Source organism: Diabrotica undecimpunctata, chromosome 3, assembly GCF_040954645.1.
Source record: "Diabrotica undecimpunctata isolate CICGRU chromosome 3, icDiaUnde3, whole genome shotgun sequence".
Taxonomy (NCBI): domain Eukaryota; kingdom Metazoa; phylum Arthropoda; class Insecta; order Coleoptera; family Chrysomelidae; genus Diabrotica; species Diabrotica undecimpunctata.
In genome coordinates, this window is record NC_092805.1 from 29,109,317 (window position 1) to 29,122,551 (window position 13,235).

The window sequence follows — 13,235 nt, forward strand, 5'->3', positions numbered from 1 at the left end:
AATGGAGGTTGGCTACTACAATTTTAAAATCTTCTCTATCTTCAGCTGTTCTTATTAGCTGTTCAAAATTTAGCCCTGTCCATTGTCGGATGTTTCTGAGCCACGATAGTCTTTTCCTTCCTAGGCCTCTCTTTCCCTCGATTTTTCCTTTCACTATAAGTTGGGCATATTGGTACTTATTATGTCTCAGTATGTGGCCTAGGTATGATGTTTTTCTAACTTTTACTGTGTTAAAAAGTTCTCTTTCCTTGCCTATTCTATGCAGCACTTCTTCGTTTGAGGTATGCGATGTCCATGAAATTTTGAGCATTCTCCGGTAGATCCACATTTCAAAGGCCTCCAATTTATTTACGGTTGATGTTTTTAGGGTCCACGTTTCAACTGCATATAGAAGAGTCGACCAGACGTAGCATTTTGATAAACGTAGTCGAATTTCGAGTTTTATTCGAGAATCACAAAGCAGTTTTTTTTATTTTTTCGAAAGATTTTCTGGCCTGTTCTATTCTCGATCTTATTTCTAGATCAGGATTTAGGCTGCTATCGATCCAACATCCCAGGTACTTAAATCTATTGACCTGTTCTAAAATGTGCCCATTTATTGTGCAAGGTTGAGGTACGTTTTGATTTTTTCGGATTGACATCACTTTGGTTATTTTAATGTTTATTTTCATACCAAATTGCTCACAGGTCGAGTTGGTCTTGTCGATGAGTCGTTGTAGACCTACGTCGGAATCCGCAATTAACACTGTATCATCGGCGTATCTGATACTGTTGATATTTACGCCATTCACCTTGACTCCATCCTTGGAATCCTCCAATGCTTCTTTAAATAGAAACTCGGAGTAAAGATTAAACAGCAGGGGCGACAGAACACATCCTTGTCTAACTCCCCTCCTAATTTCTACTTCTGCGGATGTGGAACCTTCGATCCTAACTCTGGCGTTTTGGTTCCAGTACAAGTTTTTTAAGAATTTGATGTCTTTTCCATCTAAACCGACTTCTTGCAAACGTTCTAATAGTAGGTCGTGTCTTACTCTATCAAATGCTTTTTCGAAGTCTATAAAGCATATAAATATATCTTTCTGTTGGTCGTAGCATTTTTGGACGAGAACTAGTAAACTGAACAGGGCTTCTCTCGTTCCCATGCCGGCTCTGAATCCAAACTGATCGTCTCCGATGATTGTTTCGCACGAATCAAACTATCTTAAGTAAAAGCTGGTAGAACTCAGGTGTGCTCGTTTCACCTTTGTAACAGACATACTTCCAGAAAAGTGAACATTAAATGGAGTAATGAAATCCTTTTGTTTTAAACATTGTACTTCTTCTAAATACCTAGGGATCACATTGAATCGCACGTTGTCATTCAACGAACATTTTTTAAAATAAAAAAGCAAACTGACGGTCAGACGTAATATTTTCCGCAAGCTTGTGAACCAAAAATGGAGCTCACATCCTTCGACCTTTAGATCGTCGATGGCTGCACTATATATTCCTGCTGCAAAATATACCTCGCCAGTATGGAAGCATCAGCACACGCTAGACAGACACTTAGATGTAGCTATCAATGAGACAGCAAGAAGCGGATATTTGAGACCGACACCAGTACATTAGCTGTACCCTATCGTAGGTATCACTCCACCAGATATCCGAACAAAATCCACTCCACGATTGTCAGCCTACCGCACGAGAACTCATATTGGGGAAAAGCTTTCTGGGCAGATCAACACATCTGCAAGATACACCAAAAAGAACTCGTCTTGCCAAATGAAAGAAGCTATTCCTCGTCACCTGAATCATCAAGAGGAACGTTCGTCTGGTAGCCATCTTCCTTACCCAAAGTGTATAAAAGTGTAAAAATTACATGGAGCAATGGGGACTGTTGCCTGTTGACTCCGACGATACCCTTTGTGAATGTGGAAGGGTACAAGATTCAACACATCTACTTAGTTGTCCTCTGTTGCAGAAACCTTAAACTGAACACGATCTCTGATGCAACTGACACGGCCATTCAGACCGCTCATTTCTGGATGACCATTGAACTGGACATATATAGTAAGTATCACAAAATTACAAAGTTCTACAAGTCAACAATAATTAGGAGAATTAGGAGAATTATATGGAGATAAGTACAGTCTGGCCCAAACCCTTCTTTCAGTGCGTCACTAATTTTGACGTCATATAGGATTTTAAGAATGTCGAGAATTATTGCATGACATTTTAGTTAAATTTGACAGTTGCAGGATCTTAATCTCTCTTTTTCTAATTGAAAATAATTTAATAATTTTAATTTTAGTCTTTGTTAAATTCATATTTAAAATATGTTTATGACAATAAATACAAAATTAAATTTTCACTGTAAAATGTCAGATAATACTAACCGGGAATGACAATTATCATTTTATCAGTTGACATTGTGAAAGTACTGTCACATGCGCATTATTGATTGGATATATATTTAGCGTATTCTAAACTCCAACCAATTATACATCCGTAAGTAGAATTAACTTTATGATAAATAATTTTCTAAGTTCTATGTATAATAATCACAGACTCACGTTTTTTTCTGTCACTTCTAGCTTAATGTGTTAGAGAGAATTCGATCAACTATGACGCACTGAAAGAAGGGTTTGGGACGAACTATACGTCATACAATGAGTGAGTTCTAACTTACCTCATCTTCATCATCATCCGAATCATTACTTCCAAACGTCGGGGAAGTAGTAGCTTGCTGTATCATTATTTGTGGTGTTTTCTTCTTACGTTGCGATTTCCGTAACTCATCTGCATCTATATTGGTCACTGTAAATTCACTACCACTGAAAAGAAAAAAAGAAAAAAGATTCAATTTACGTATAAAAAATTTAAATTTCATTTAAGATTGAAACAAAGTATAGTTGTAGCGTTCGTGGCAGATGGAATTCATACGTGAGATGCCAAAAAGAACTTGTACCAGAAGCAAATGTACAGGAAACTAGAGAGTCTAAGGTGAGTAAAATGAGCAAACGCGACACCATACTACGAGGCACTTCCTCTAGTTTTGTGTAGGCTACTGTATTATGAGAGCCGTCTAAAAATTAAACAATGCTTTTGTAAGACAGCCATCTATTTTTTTAAGGTTTTCAGTTGTTAGCTCAAAGTAGGATTTTTAACGGCCAAAATAACTCATCGCGCTCCTGAGTCCGCGAGGAAGTGTACTCACAGCTTCCTGAGGTTTCAACCAGGTCTGATTTAGATTGCTTAACCCATCGCTTGTGTGATATTTGCCAGTTACTCGGTTCCTCTTTGCCTAACGAATCTTTTTCTAATGCTTATCCTTTTTGAATTTTTGAGACTAGTTCAAATAATTTTATCAACTGCTGTTTTGAACAGTAAGATGTTAGTTTCTTAATACTTCGAATATTCTTGAAATTTCTAAAATACATTAAATACACACTTGGTAAGTACTAGTACCATTACATGAATATCTACATTGATCATCTCTACACATTAGGCAACCAACGATGCCTACGTTCGTGGTCCGGGTTGCCTGACAATATCTTATTACAACATGTCCCTTTCTTAGTAAAAATTGTGTGTACAATTTTTTTATTATTTAGTTAAGTCATTTTCACTAAAAGAAAACCACTGTCGTTTAAGTACCTGCCTAACCAAACTTGTAAAAGTGCTGGTGGTATTTTCAGTAGATAGCAGTTTAGTCCTTAATGCGTGTGATATTAGGAGTTGAGCTGGGGAATATCCACTAGCCTGTATTGCATTTATATTTTAAATGAATTATATATTTATAAAGCTTCTGGGCCTACATAATGCAAGAAAATCACTCCTTTACGACTATCCGTTTCATTTTCTAGTCACGTTTCTCTCAGATCAATTTTAAACTGTTATATACAATTAACTCGATAATTAGACAATTTTCCATTCACAGTTAAAGGTACTAGGTCCTTGAAACTTTATGTGTTCACTGCTTTGTGGTTGTGGATGGATTTCCTTGATTTCTCTGTATTTTTTAGTATGTGCCCTTTTTTCGGTTAGGACAGCCATTCATTTTATACACTTAATTTTTACTTGTTTATGTGAATAACTCATCCCACTTTCGACACCATGTTAGTTTCTTAATATTTCGAAAATTATTAAACAGCCTTTTTATTATCTTTTATTTTACGATACATTAAATATACACTTGTAGATAATACCATGACGTGACTATCTATAACAAGCGTCTCCACATCTTAGGCAACCAATGATGTCCACGTTAGTAGTCCGTATTGTGTAACAATATCAGAACAGATGACATATCGGCCCATTGCTTTGGATTATTAACAATAGTCAATAGTAATAATTTCGCATTTTATTAATTTCCTGATGTCTAGGTCTCGAGTTCTGCTTCCATTTGCTCTACGTTTATTTCATTATTAATGTTAAGTGACATGTCCAAGATAACCCGAACATGCAGCGATAATAGCAAATTTCGAAAAATTTTACATGGGTCATCGGTTACAAATACAGAATCTTTTCTTTTTGTTGTAATCTTATGTTATTGGTATAGAACGATATCGTTGTATGCTCGTTTTTGCTCACTGAAAGAGGTTATGTCTTCTTACAGTTAACTTAGTAATGGTAAGAACGCAAAACTCTGTCTGAAACCTCTCTTTACGCAATAATCTCATTGGAAAACTCTTGTTCTATGCTAACCTTTGACCACTGATCCGCACACACGTTTTTTATTATGCGAATATCTTTGTCATCTACTTCAAATCGGTCTCGCATATCTGTCACCTATCTCGGTCTCATCTCTCAGTCGCTTATTGAAGAATGGTACCTTTAACCGCATGAATAAACGATATTCAAAAGAATCTTTAAAGCATCATTAAATTAATTATCGTATTCTTCACACTATTACTTCCACAATTTTATTGAGAAGGATGTTGATGGGTAAGTTTCTCCGTGTAATCTATCTGGTACGGCAACGGCCTGTGGCCAGTATTTATGATCAAATTGTAGAAACCTACTAATCTGGCGTGAGATAAGAATTTTATAAAGTGTGTTACATATGGAAAGGTTTAACACCGCTTCACGCTTGCGAAAAGGTTCACAATGATCGACATATGATGTTTGACAAATTTCTGAAACGCTTTCGTATAGAGGATAAATCCTTACTCGACTAAATTGTAACTCGGAATAAAACGGGGAAGTATGATTACACTTCTTAACCAAAAGACAATAAAGCTTCACACCCAAAGTTTGTAAGTAAAAATTCAGTTTTTAGAAAAAAAAAATCGTAGTATCCCAGTTTTAAATTGGAAAGAGACAAATGGAAATGAATCACTACTGATATATAGACTTCGGCAAATATGCATATTGCATATTTTGCATATTGTGCATATTTTATGCAAATATTTCATATTTTGGCATATTTGTATAAAGTGCATAAAAGTTCAGATTTTTATACTGTATTTGAAAATTTTTAAACATACCAATTTGTTTCAATTCTTGTATAAAATTTTGTAGTCATTTTAATCAAGAAATGATCTAAGTACGTAATCTCTACAGGTACAAAACATTTACAATTTCAAAGAAGATCAATTTAAGTAGCCCTCAACATTCTTAGAAAGTCTCGGTCACTGAGGCATTCAGTTATTGGATAATCGCTAAGGGTTCGCTCATTTGCATTTTATGATCTAATCCCCAAATCTATCTACAATTTATTGTATCTTAACAGCAGGTAAACGGCTAATAGTTTTGTTCCTAATTTAGGGATTTTCCAAAATCTCCCAGTTTATTGAATTAGGTACCTAAACATTTCTAATTTGATGCTCAGATTTGTAAATCATTTTTGTTTTGATATTCAAAGCGTAAACACTCGTTGTGCGTAACAAAAAGGAAGATTGTGATTTTATAATGCCTAAAACAACCAGTGCTTCAACTTGGATTAAACCTTATAAAGAGCTGTCTATGGATATGGGAAAAATCTACTGTTCAGTCTGTGGCAAAATTGTAAGTATCTAATATTTTCTATTAAATATCTAATATTTCATACATACAGGGTGTTTCCAAATGACACTTACAACGTTTGACTGTAGATACTTCTCGAAAAATTGAACAAAACGATATAGTTAATGAGGGGTCAAACTTATTTACTTTTCGAGATACAGGGTGTTAAAATTAAAAAAAATTAAATTCTTTTAGTTAATAACAACAATAACTTTAAAACCAATAAACGTATTTACTTGAAATTTAGTACTCGTAGGTTGTTTTTAAATGAAAAATAGCTTCCTTTAGTGAGAAAAAATTGTCCATGGTACAATACAATGGTGTGTATTTAGAAAAATTTTTCACCTTTACTTTTTTTTATGAAGTCAGCTATTCTAAAACACAATTATTTTTATTGTAATTGAATTAACAAAAAAAAAAACTTTTGTTGAATTTTAAAATAAGTTATATGATGTACTAATGGTTAGTAACAAAAACTAATTTGTGGATTAATACTGCATTTAAAACACTTAGCGAGTGTTTTTTTTTCCAAACCAGTTATTTGATTAACCAAAAACACCTTGTATATTTTTATATTTTAAAGGTTGGGTTAAAATAAAGGTTTTTATTTTTATTTATACATAGCATGTGAGAAGAAATTTCAGATAGACCAACATGTGAGAACTGCTTCACACATTGCAAAAAAAGGAAAAATAGGAGGAAAACATCAAACTTCAATGGCTAAATGTTTCCAATCTACTTCAAAAAAATTAGATGAGCAAGAAACTTTTAATGAAGACTTGTGTCGCGCATTAGTGTCTGCAAACATACCGCTTTCAAAATTAGCAAATGTAAATTTTAGTTTGTTTCTAAAAAAATATTGCAAACTTAATGTTCCAAGTGATCGGTCTCTAAGAAGAAATAATGTGAACGGGCTATACTCGTCGGTATTAATTAATATTAAGGAAGAAATTGCAGATAATTATTTTTACATATCTGTAGACGAAACCACTGATTCCTCAGGAAAGTATATTGCTCATTTATTGATTGGTGTTCTTAAAGAAGATACCTTACCAAAATCTCATCTTATTTCATGCCAGCAACTTGAGAAAACAAATGCTTTAACAATTTCGCGTTTTATACAAGAAACATTAGCAACTTTTTTTCTTCCGACAACTATTCCTTCTAATAAATTACTGCTTATTTTATCGGATGCTGCTCCTTATATGGTGAAAGCAGGACAAAATTTAAAAATATTTTTCCCAGATTTAATACATGTTACTTGTGTAGCGCATGGATTAAACAGAGTTGCAGAGGAAATACGAAAAAAGTTTCCTCTTGTAAATACCATGATATCCAGTGTCAAAAAAGTATTTCTTAAATCTCCTATAAAAGAATTCAACTTTATAAAGAAATGCTACCTAACATTCCTCTTCCACCACAACCTATTTTAACGCGATGGGGAACATGGTTAGAAGCAGCTAATTTTTATGCAGATCATTTTGTTAAAATAAAGAACATAATTGATACGTTAACAGACGAAAGTTCCCAATCTCTTTTGGATTCTAAACAAACTTTTCAGAGTAACTTGCTTCAACAAAAACTTTCATTTATAAAATCAAATTTTAGTTTTGTTCAAAAAACAATTACTCAGTTAGAATCACCAAAACTGTCATTGTTCGAAAGTACAGCATTAATAAAAGAATTTGCGTCATGTTGTCGGAACGTTAGAGGTAATATTGGAAAAGATATTTTAAAAAAATTTGAAGCTAGTATGGAAAAAAATAAAGGTTACCATATTCTTTCTGAAGTAGTCAGTGTTCTAGCTGGAAATATTTCGGAAACAATTAATTTAGAACCAAATGTTTTGGTTAGTTTGAAAAATGCTCCCGTTACATCAGTTGATGTTGAACGAAGTTTTTCCATATATAAATATATGTACTCAGACAGAAGCCACAAGTTTTTGTTAGAAAATTTTGAACACCACTTGGTCATTTATTGTTACCATAATTCTAAATAAGTTTATTCATACTTAAAAATGATGTAGTTACTTAAAATAAATGTAAATCTTAATGAATAGTAGGAAATATTTAGTTATGTACACTTTTTTTTTAAATAAAATTGTTACTATTTTACGATTTTTTTATTTATTTGTATGCATATTTTGTAAAATATTTGCATATTTTCGGGTAAACACGTGCATATTTATGCGCATATTTTCTACATTTTTATTTGCATATTTGCCGAAGTCTACTGATATATATCGTACACTTAAAAAAATTAATAAAAAACAATGGCATCAGGATATATTATAAGCGCCAGATCTCATACCGCCTGACTTTCCATATGTCACGTGCTCATGTCATTATTAGTTAGATAAGACTAGATTAGTATCTTACCTTTGCGATCCAGATTGCGACGGGTAATATATCGGCCGATGCCTATACTCCATATCAGAATCAATATCGCCATCATGAGCGTTCGATTCGACATCCCCTATGGCGCTGTCGTCAGTCATTATACCTCTCCTACTACTGGTTTCTACTCTGGTAGTCACTTTGGACATGGAAGTCACTTCTCTACGGGTTTCGGAGTACTTTATCTCTGTTCCGCTATCTAGCGAGCTGTCCTTTGAACCTCCGTCTGAGTCAAACCGTCGATCTAAAAAATGTGGATTATACAAAGTTATAAATTTGAGATTTTGTGAATTTCATAAAAAGCTGAGAGCTAAGCTGAAAGCTTAGCATCACTATTTCTCCGTTGCTTCTTTGATAAGAGCTTGTGGACCTCTACTATTTGTTAGCTGTATACAAATCTTATACCAAATGTAGAAAACCAATAAAAATATTTATGTGTATAATATAAGAATGCCATTAACAATAGTTTAATTACTTACCGAGTGACGGGAACGGATACGGCTGATTGGAATAAAATGACTTTACTCCCATGGCATTTTCGGCCCTCTGTGCCCATCTACCTTTCGGAACAGCCACCCCTTTACTTAGACTAGAAGGCTGACTAGTATCTTCCGTTAATTGTTTCTTAGCCCACTGGGGCAGCTGACCTATGCTAAACCTATAACAGAAATATGTAACATTTACAGAATGTTTCTAACATATAATAATTTATTTTAAGTTTTAATATATTACGAGACCAGTTAAAATTAGTTAAAAAATAACAAAATTCACAAAAACACTCCACCCTCAACTTAAACAAGTCCTAAAATATTAAAAAAACTTTAAACTTCTCAATATTTAAAATACTAATCACTTTCCCTACTCACCCTTTATTAATCACTCTCTGAAGTTAATGCAAGGTTATTTAAAAAAACAGTTTGTGGTATACTCACCTATAATTAGTATCCACATTGTTGACCCCTTCATAGAAATCAAAGGTACTGCTGTCGCTGAACACCTCCTGCTCCAACTGCTTGCCCTGCCTCATGGCTTGCTGACTCAATCTTGCATGCATCGTGACGACCATATCGTGCGGAACTCGCCACACGAAGATGCAACCGTCTCCACTGGCAGAAATCAGTCTGCGGCAATCGTTAGTGAAACGTAGACCTGTCGCTAGTTCGGAATGGCCGCACATGGTAGCCATACATTCCCCAGAGTAATAGTCGTAGACTGAGAGGGATTTGTCGGTGCAGGAGGTGGCTAAGTAGATACCGGATCTGTCCAGGACGACCTAAAACAAGGCACATGGTAAAAAAAATGCTTTTCGTTATGAATGTAGCGATCAGCATATATCTTTATACTTTTTTACATTATAACATAAGTCAAATGTAAAACCGTATGTTCTGTATTCTGTAAAATCTTAGAATATTTAAAGGGTTTTCGAAATAATTCAAGTAACAAATAAAATCAGTAAATACAAAGTTTTGCCTAAAAGAAATCTTATTTAAGCGATCATTCGTTGTAGCTGCAGGTAATACAAGCTTAGACCTACCAAAAAGATATATATTCGGGATAGACAGGAATCTGAAACGATACAGTGGAACCTGCTTAATTCGAATTTATCTAATTCGAAATCTTCTTTAATTCGAATTTTTATTCTAGTTCCTAGCATTGCTTATATAAGTAATGGTAAAAAGTCGTGAATATTTCGAATTATATTTTGCATAATTCAAACACTTTTCTACAAGCTAAAATGTCAATTTAATGCTGGAAATTTCCGCGAAAAGAGGTAGTATTCTTTCATTGTCACAAGACCATTGTAAATTGTACCCGTATCTGGCACATAAATTCTCCCCGCCTCCCCCTCTCTGCGTTGTCACTGCGTTTTAAGCGAAGTTGTCGTGGCTTGGTAAACTTCGAACATACAAAACTTTGACGTTATCTAATAAAATAGTGGTAATTAAAGAAGTAAAAAAAGGGGACGAAGGAAAAATCTGAGATTGCCAAGGAATTTGGAATTCCACCTTACACATGACAATTCACACCTACTTCTTTAAGTAGATGGATATACTTACTTGAAGAATAAAGAAAAAAAATTAAGAGTGAAAGAGTGCGGTAAAGAACCAAAAAGGTTAAGAGAGCCAGAAAATCCAAATGTGGTTTTAAAATTATTTGAACAAGCCAGTGATAAGGAGATTCCCGTGAAAACAACTTTAATGCGAGTACAGGGTGGCTAGACGGCTTCAAAGAACGCAACAAAATCTCATTCAAATCCATTTGTGGAGAAAGTGGGGCCGTTAATCAGCAAGAAGCCAACGAATGAAAAAAAAAATTAGAGATGATTCAGGATATAGATGAAAGAGACATCTTCAATGTTGCCGAGACGTGTCTTTTTTTTTAAATATACTCGAAACCCGAAACAATCAAACACTGTTTCAAAAAAGCTGATGCCGTAACGCAGAAAACGCTAACGACACTTTAACAGAAGAGCTACTTTCAACTAATGGCTGGGAGTCATTTCGAAAGTAAAAATGACGTAAGTCACTCTATTTTTAGTTCTCTGAATACCTTAGAATCTTAACTTTTGTCATTACTGAGAAGCTAAATTCTAAAAAGCAGCTAAAAATTTTGGATTTCTTATTTCTTTGGAAAAAATTAGTCAGGCTACATACCCGCGTTATAAGTACTTCTCCCCAATGCTTGATTAGTTCTGCAGAAATACCATTGCTGTCTGCACTTCTATTGTTTTTCATTTATATATGATTTCTCTTATTTCTTCCACGGTGGGATCCATTGTTTCCGCCGTGTCGTTGACTTCCCTTACCATTGCCACTTGCTTCTCTTCATTTCCATCAGGATCTTCATTAAGCAGCTCTCTGAAATGATCTTGCCATCTATCTAGGTTTGCCTGCTTATCTAATATTAAATGCCCTTCTTTACTCTTGTAGTAATTCTGTTTTCGTGCGTCTTGGTCACTGCTCCTTTTCGCCTTCTGGTAGAACTTTCTCATATTTTTATTAATGTAATGTTCTTCAATCTCTTGGAGCTTTTTATCCATATGCTCTCTTTTCTTCTTCCTTACACACTTTTTTCGGTTGTCTTTTTTCTGCTTGATATTCATTTCTATTTTCGTCACTTGGTTTGTCCATATATTTTAGTCTTGCCTAGTTTCATTTGTTAAGGCTTTTCTTGTAATCGGCGTCAAACCATTCTTTATTTCTCCCCTTCTTTACTTGACTTAACCGCTTTTGAACGGCTTCCTTCATAGCCTCTTCTATTATTCCCCACTTCATTTTGATGTTACCTTGATTTTCACTTCGAAGAAGTTTTGCTGTCACGTCCGCCTGGAAGTTGTCAGCGGTGTCTTTGTTCCTTAGTTTGGCGACGTCATATTTTTTTACGTCATTCTTACTTAATTGTCTGAAATGTGAATGGATACGTCAATTAACTGATCGAATTAACACTACATATGGAGAATCCTTATTTTTCAGAGGGTGCATGATATCATGAGAGCTCACATATGGGTGAAGTTTTTCTAGTCCTTTCTATTTCGCTGTCTCTCGTACAGGGGATATTATGTAAGGTGAATAATTTCACCTGAATGATGCATCTACTTCAATAATCAATAGTGTATGGTGTGTCGAATGATTAATGCATTGACAGTTATTACACCTCGTAAGTCAACCTGTACCTGCAACTTGGAGTCGTTGGTGTGTATTATAAAGTGTATCAGATTAGTTGCAAGGTATAGTACAATTTCACGAAAAGTCTCCGTGTTAAAACTCATTCATAAAATTTTCAATATACCCATTTTTTCCTATACTTTTCTTTCTAAGAATACTTCTTTCATTATAAGAATCAGTTGCAGGTATTTAGAGGTTCTAAGTCCTTTCTTAACAAATTGAGAAATTTAATAGATTCGAATACAACTTTTTGTATCTAAAACAACACACTGCTCGATTGGATATATTTGAACTATTTATATTAGTTTTATATATAATTATTTTGGTACTTATTCATGATAACGCACAAAATGTTTTCATCTAGATAGTGAGATAATATATAGTCAATAGTAGAAGCAACAGTTAGAATGCAGTGTTGGTCTTACGCCGCGCAGCGATGCCGCTCATGTCAGCACAGTGGTAGGTGTGTGCTAGTTTGGCAATAGACTGAGAAATCAGGACCGTACGCGCTTCGTTTCAAAACTCTTTACTTATTAATTTAACTGAGTTAAATAAGAGAATAAACAGAAAAAAAAACAAATTAATTCTATAAAAAATGGAGGATATTATAGGGTATATATGATTAATAAAAGCAGACATATATATTTGACTATAAATTCTTCAGTCAAGGCAATGGAAAGTTTACATGAAATTAGTATGTAACAGAGTATCACAGTGTAAAAAATCAACAATTAAATACTTATTGACAAATTTGACAGTTTTATATTAAACTGTTTACAAGAAAAATGAGATGTTTGGGGTAAATATGGATTATTATGATATATTTATGTTTCAATAATATTAAAACATTTACCTTTATCAACGTTCCATCGTCTCCTGTACTACCCTTAAAGCTCTTCGTGTGTTTTCCGTTATGTACACTGTAAATGCGGACGTTTCTATCCTGACAAGCGGTTAACACGTGTTTTTGTCCCGTATCCACCTCCATGTCATATAGGGTAGTTTTGCCAGTAGCGTTGTGTGCTCTAGTGAATTGAGGTTTATTGTTTAACTCCCCAAGTGACCTAAAATATTAAAAAAAACATAGATTCAGAACATAAGATGCAAGATGACTCCTGTAGTTCGTGTAAAGACACGAATCTAATAGGCTAAGCGATACACAAAGAAACATTTTCTGTCCAATTGT

General features: G+C 34.2%; 1 protein-coding gene across 13 annotated transcripts in view; it reads right to left on the minus strand.

Annotated features, from left to right (window-relative positions):
* Wdr62 (WD repeat domain 62) overlaps nt 1-13,235 on the minus strand; it is a 466,085-nt gene that overhangs the window by 31,547 nt on the left and 421,303 nt on the right. For all 13 annotated transcript variants that reach the window (XM_072525572.1, XM_072525571.1, XM_072525568.1 and 10 more), the window contains 5 exons: nt 12,903-13,113; nt 9,317-9,657; nt 8,864-9,042; nt 8,367-8,628; nt 2,672-2,816 (listed from right to left, as the gene is read on the minus strand). In XM_072525572.1, the coding sequence (XP_072381673.1) occupies nt 2,672-2,816; nt 8,367-8,628; nt 8,864-9,042; nt 9,317-9,657; nt 12,903-13,113 (1,138 nt within the window). The remainder of the gene's footprint in view (nt 1-2,671; nt 2,817-8,366; nt 8,629-8,863; nt 9,043-9,316; nt 9,658-12,902; nt 13,114-13,235) is intronic.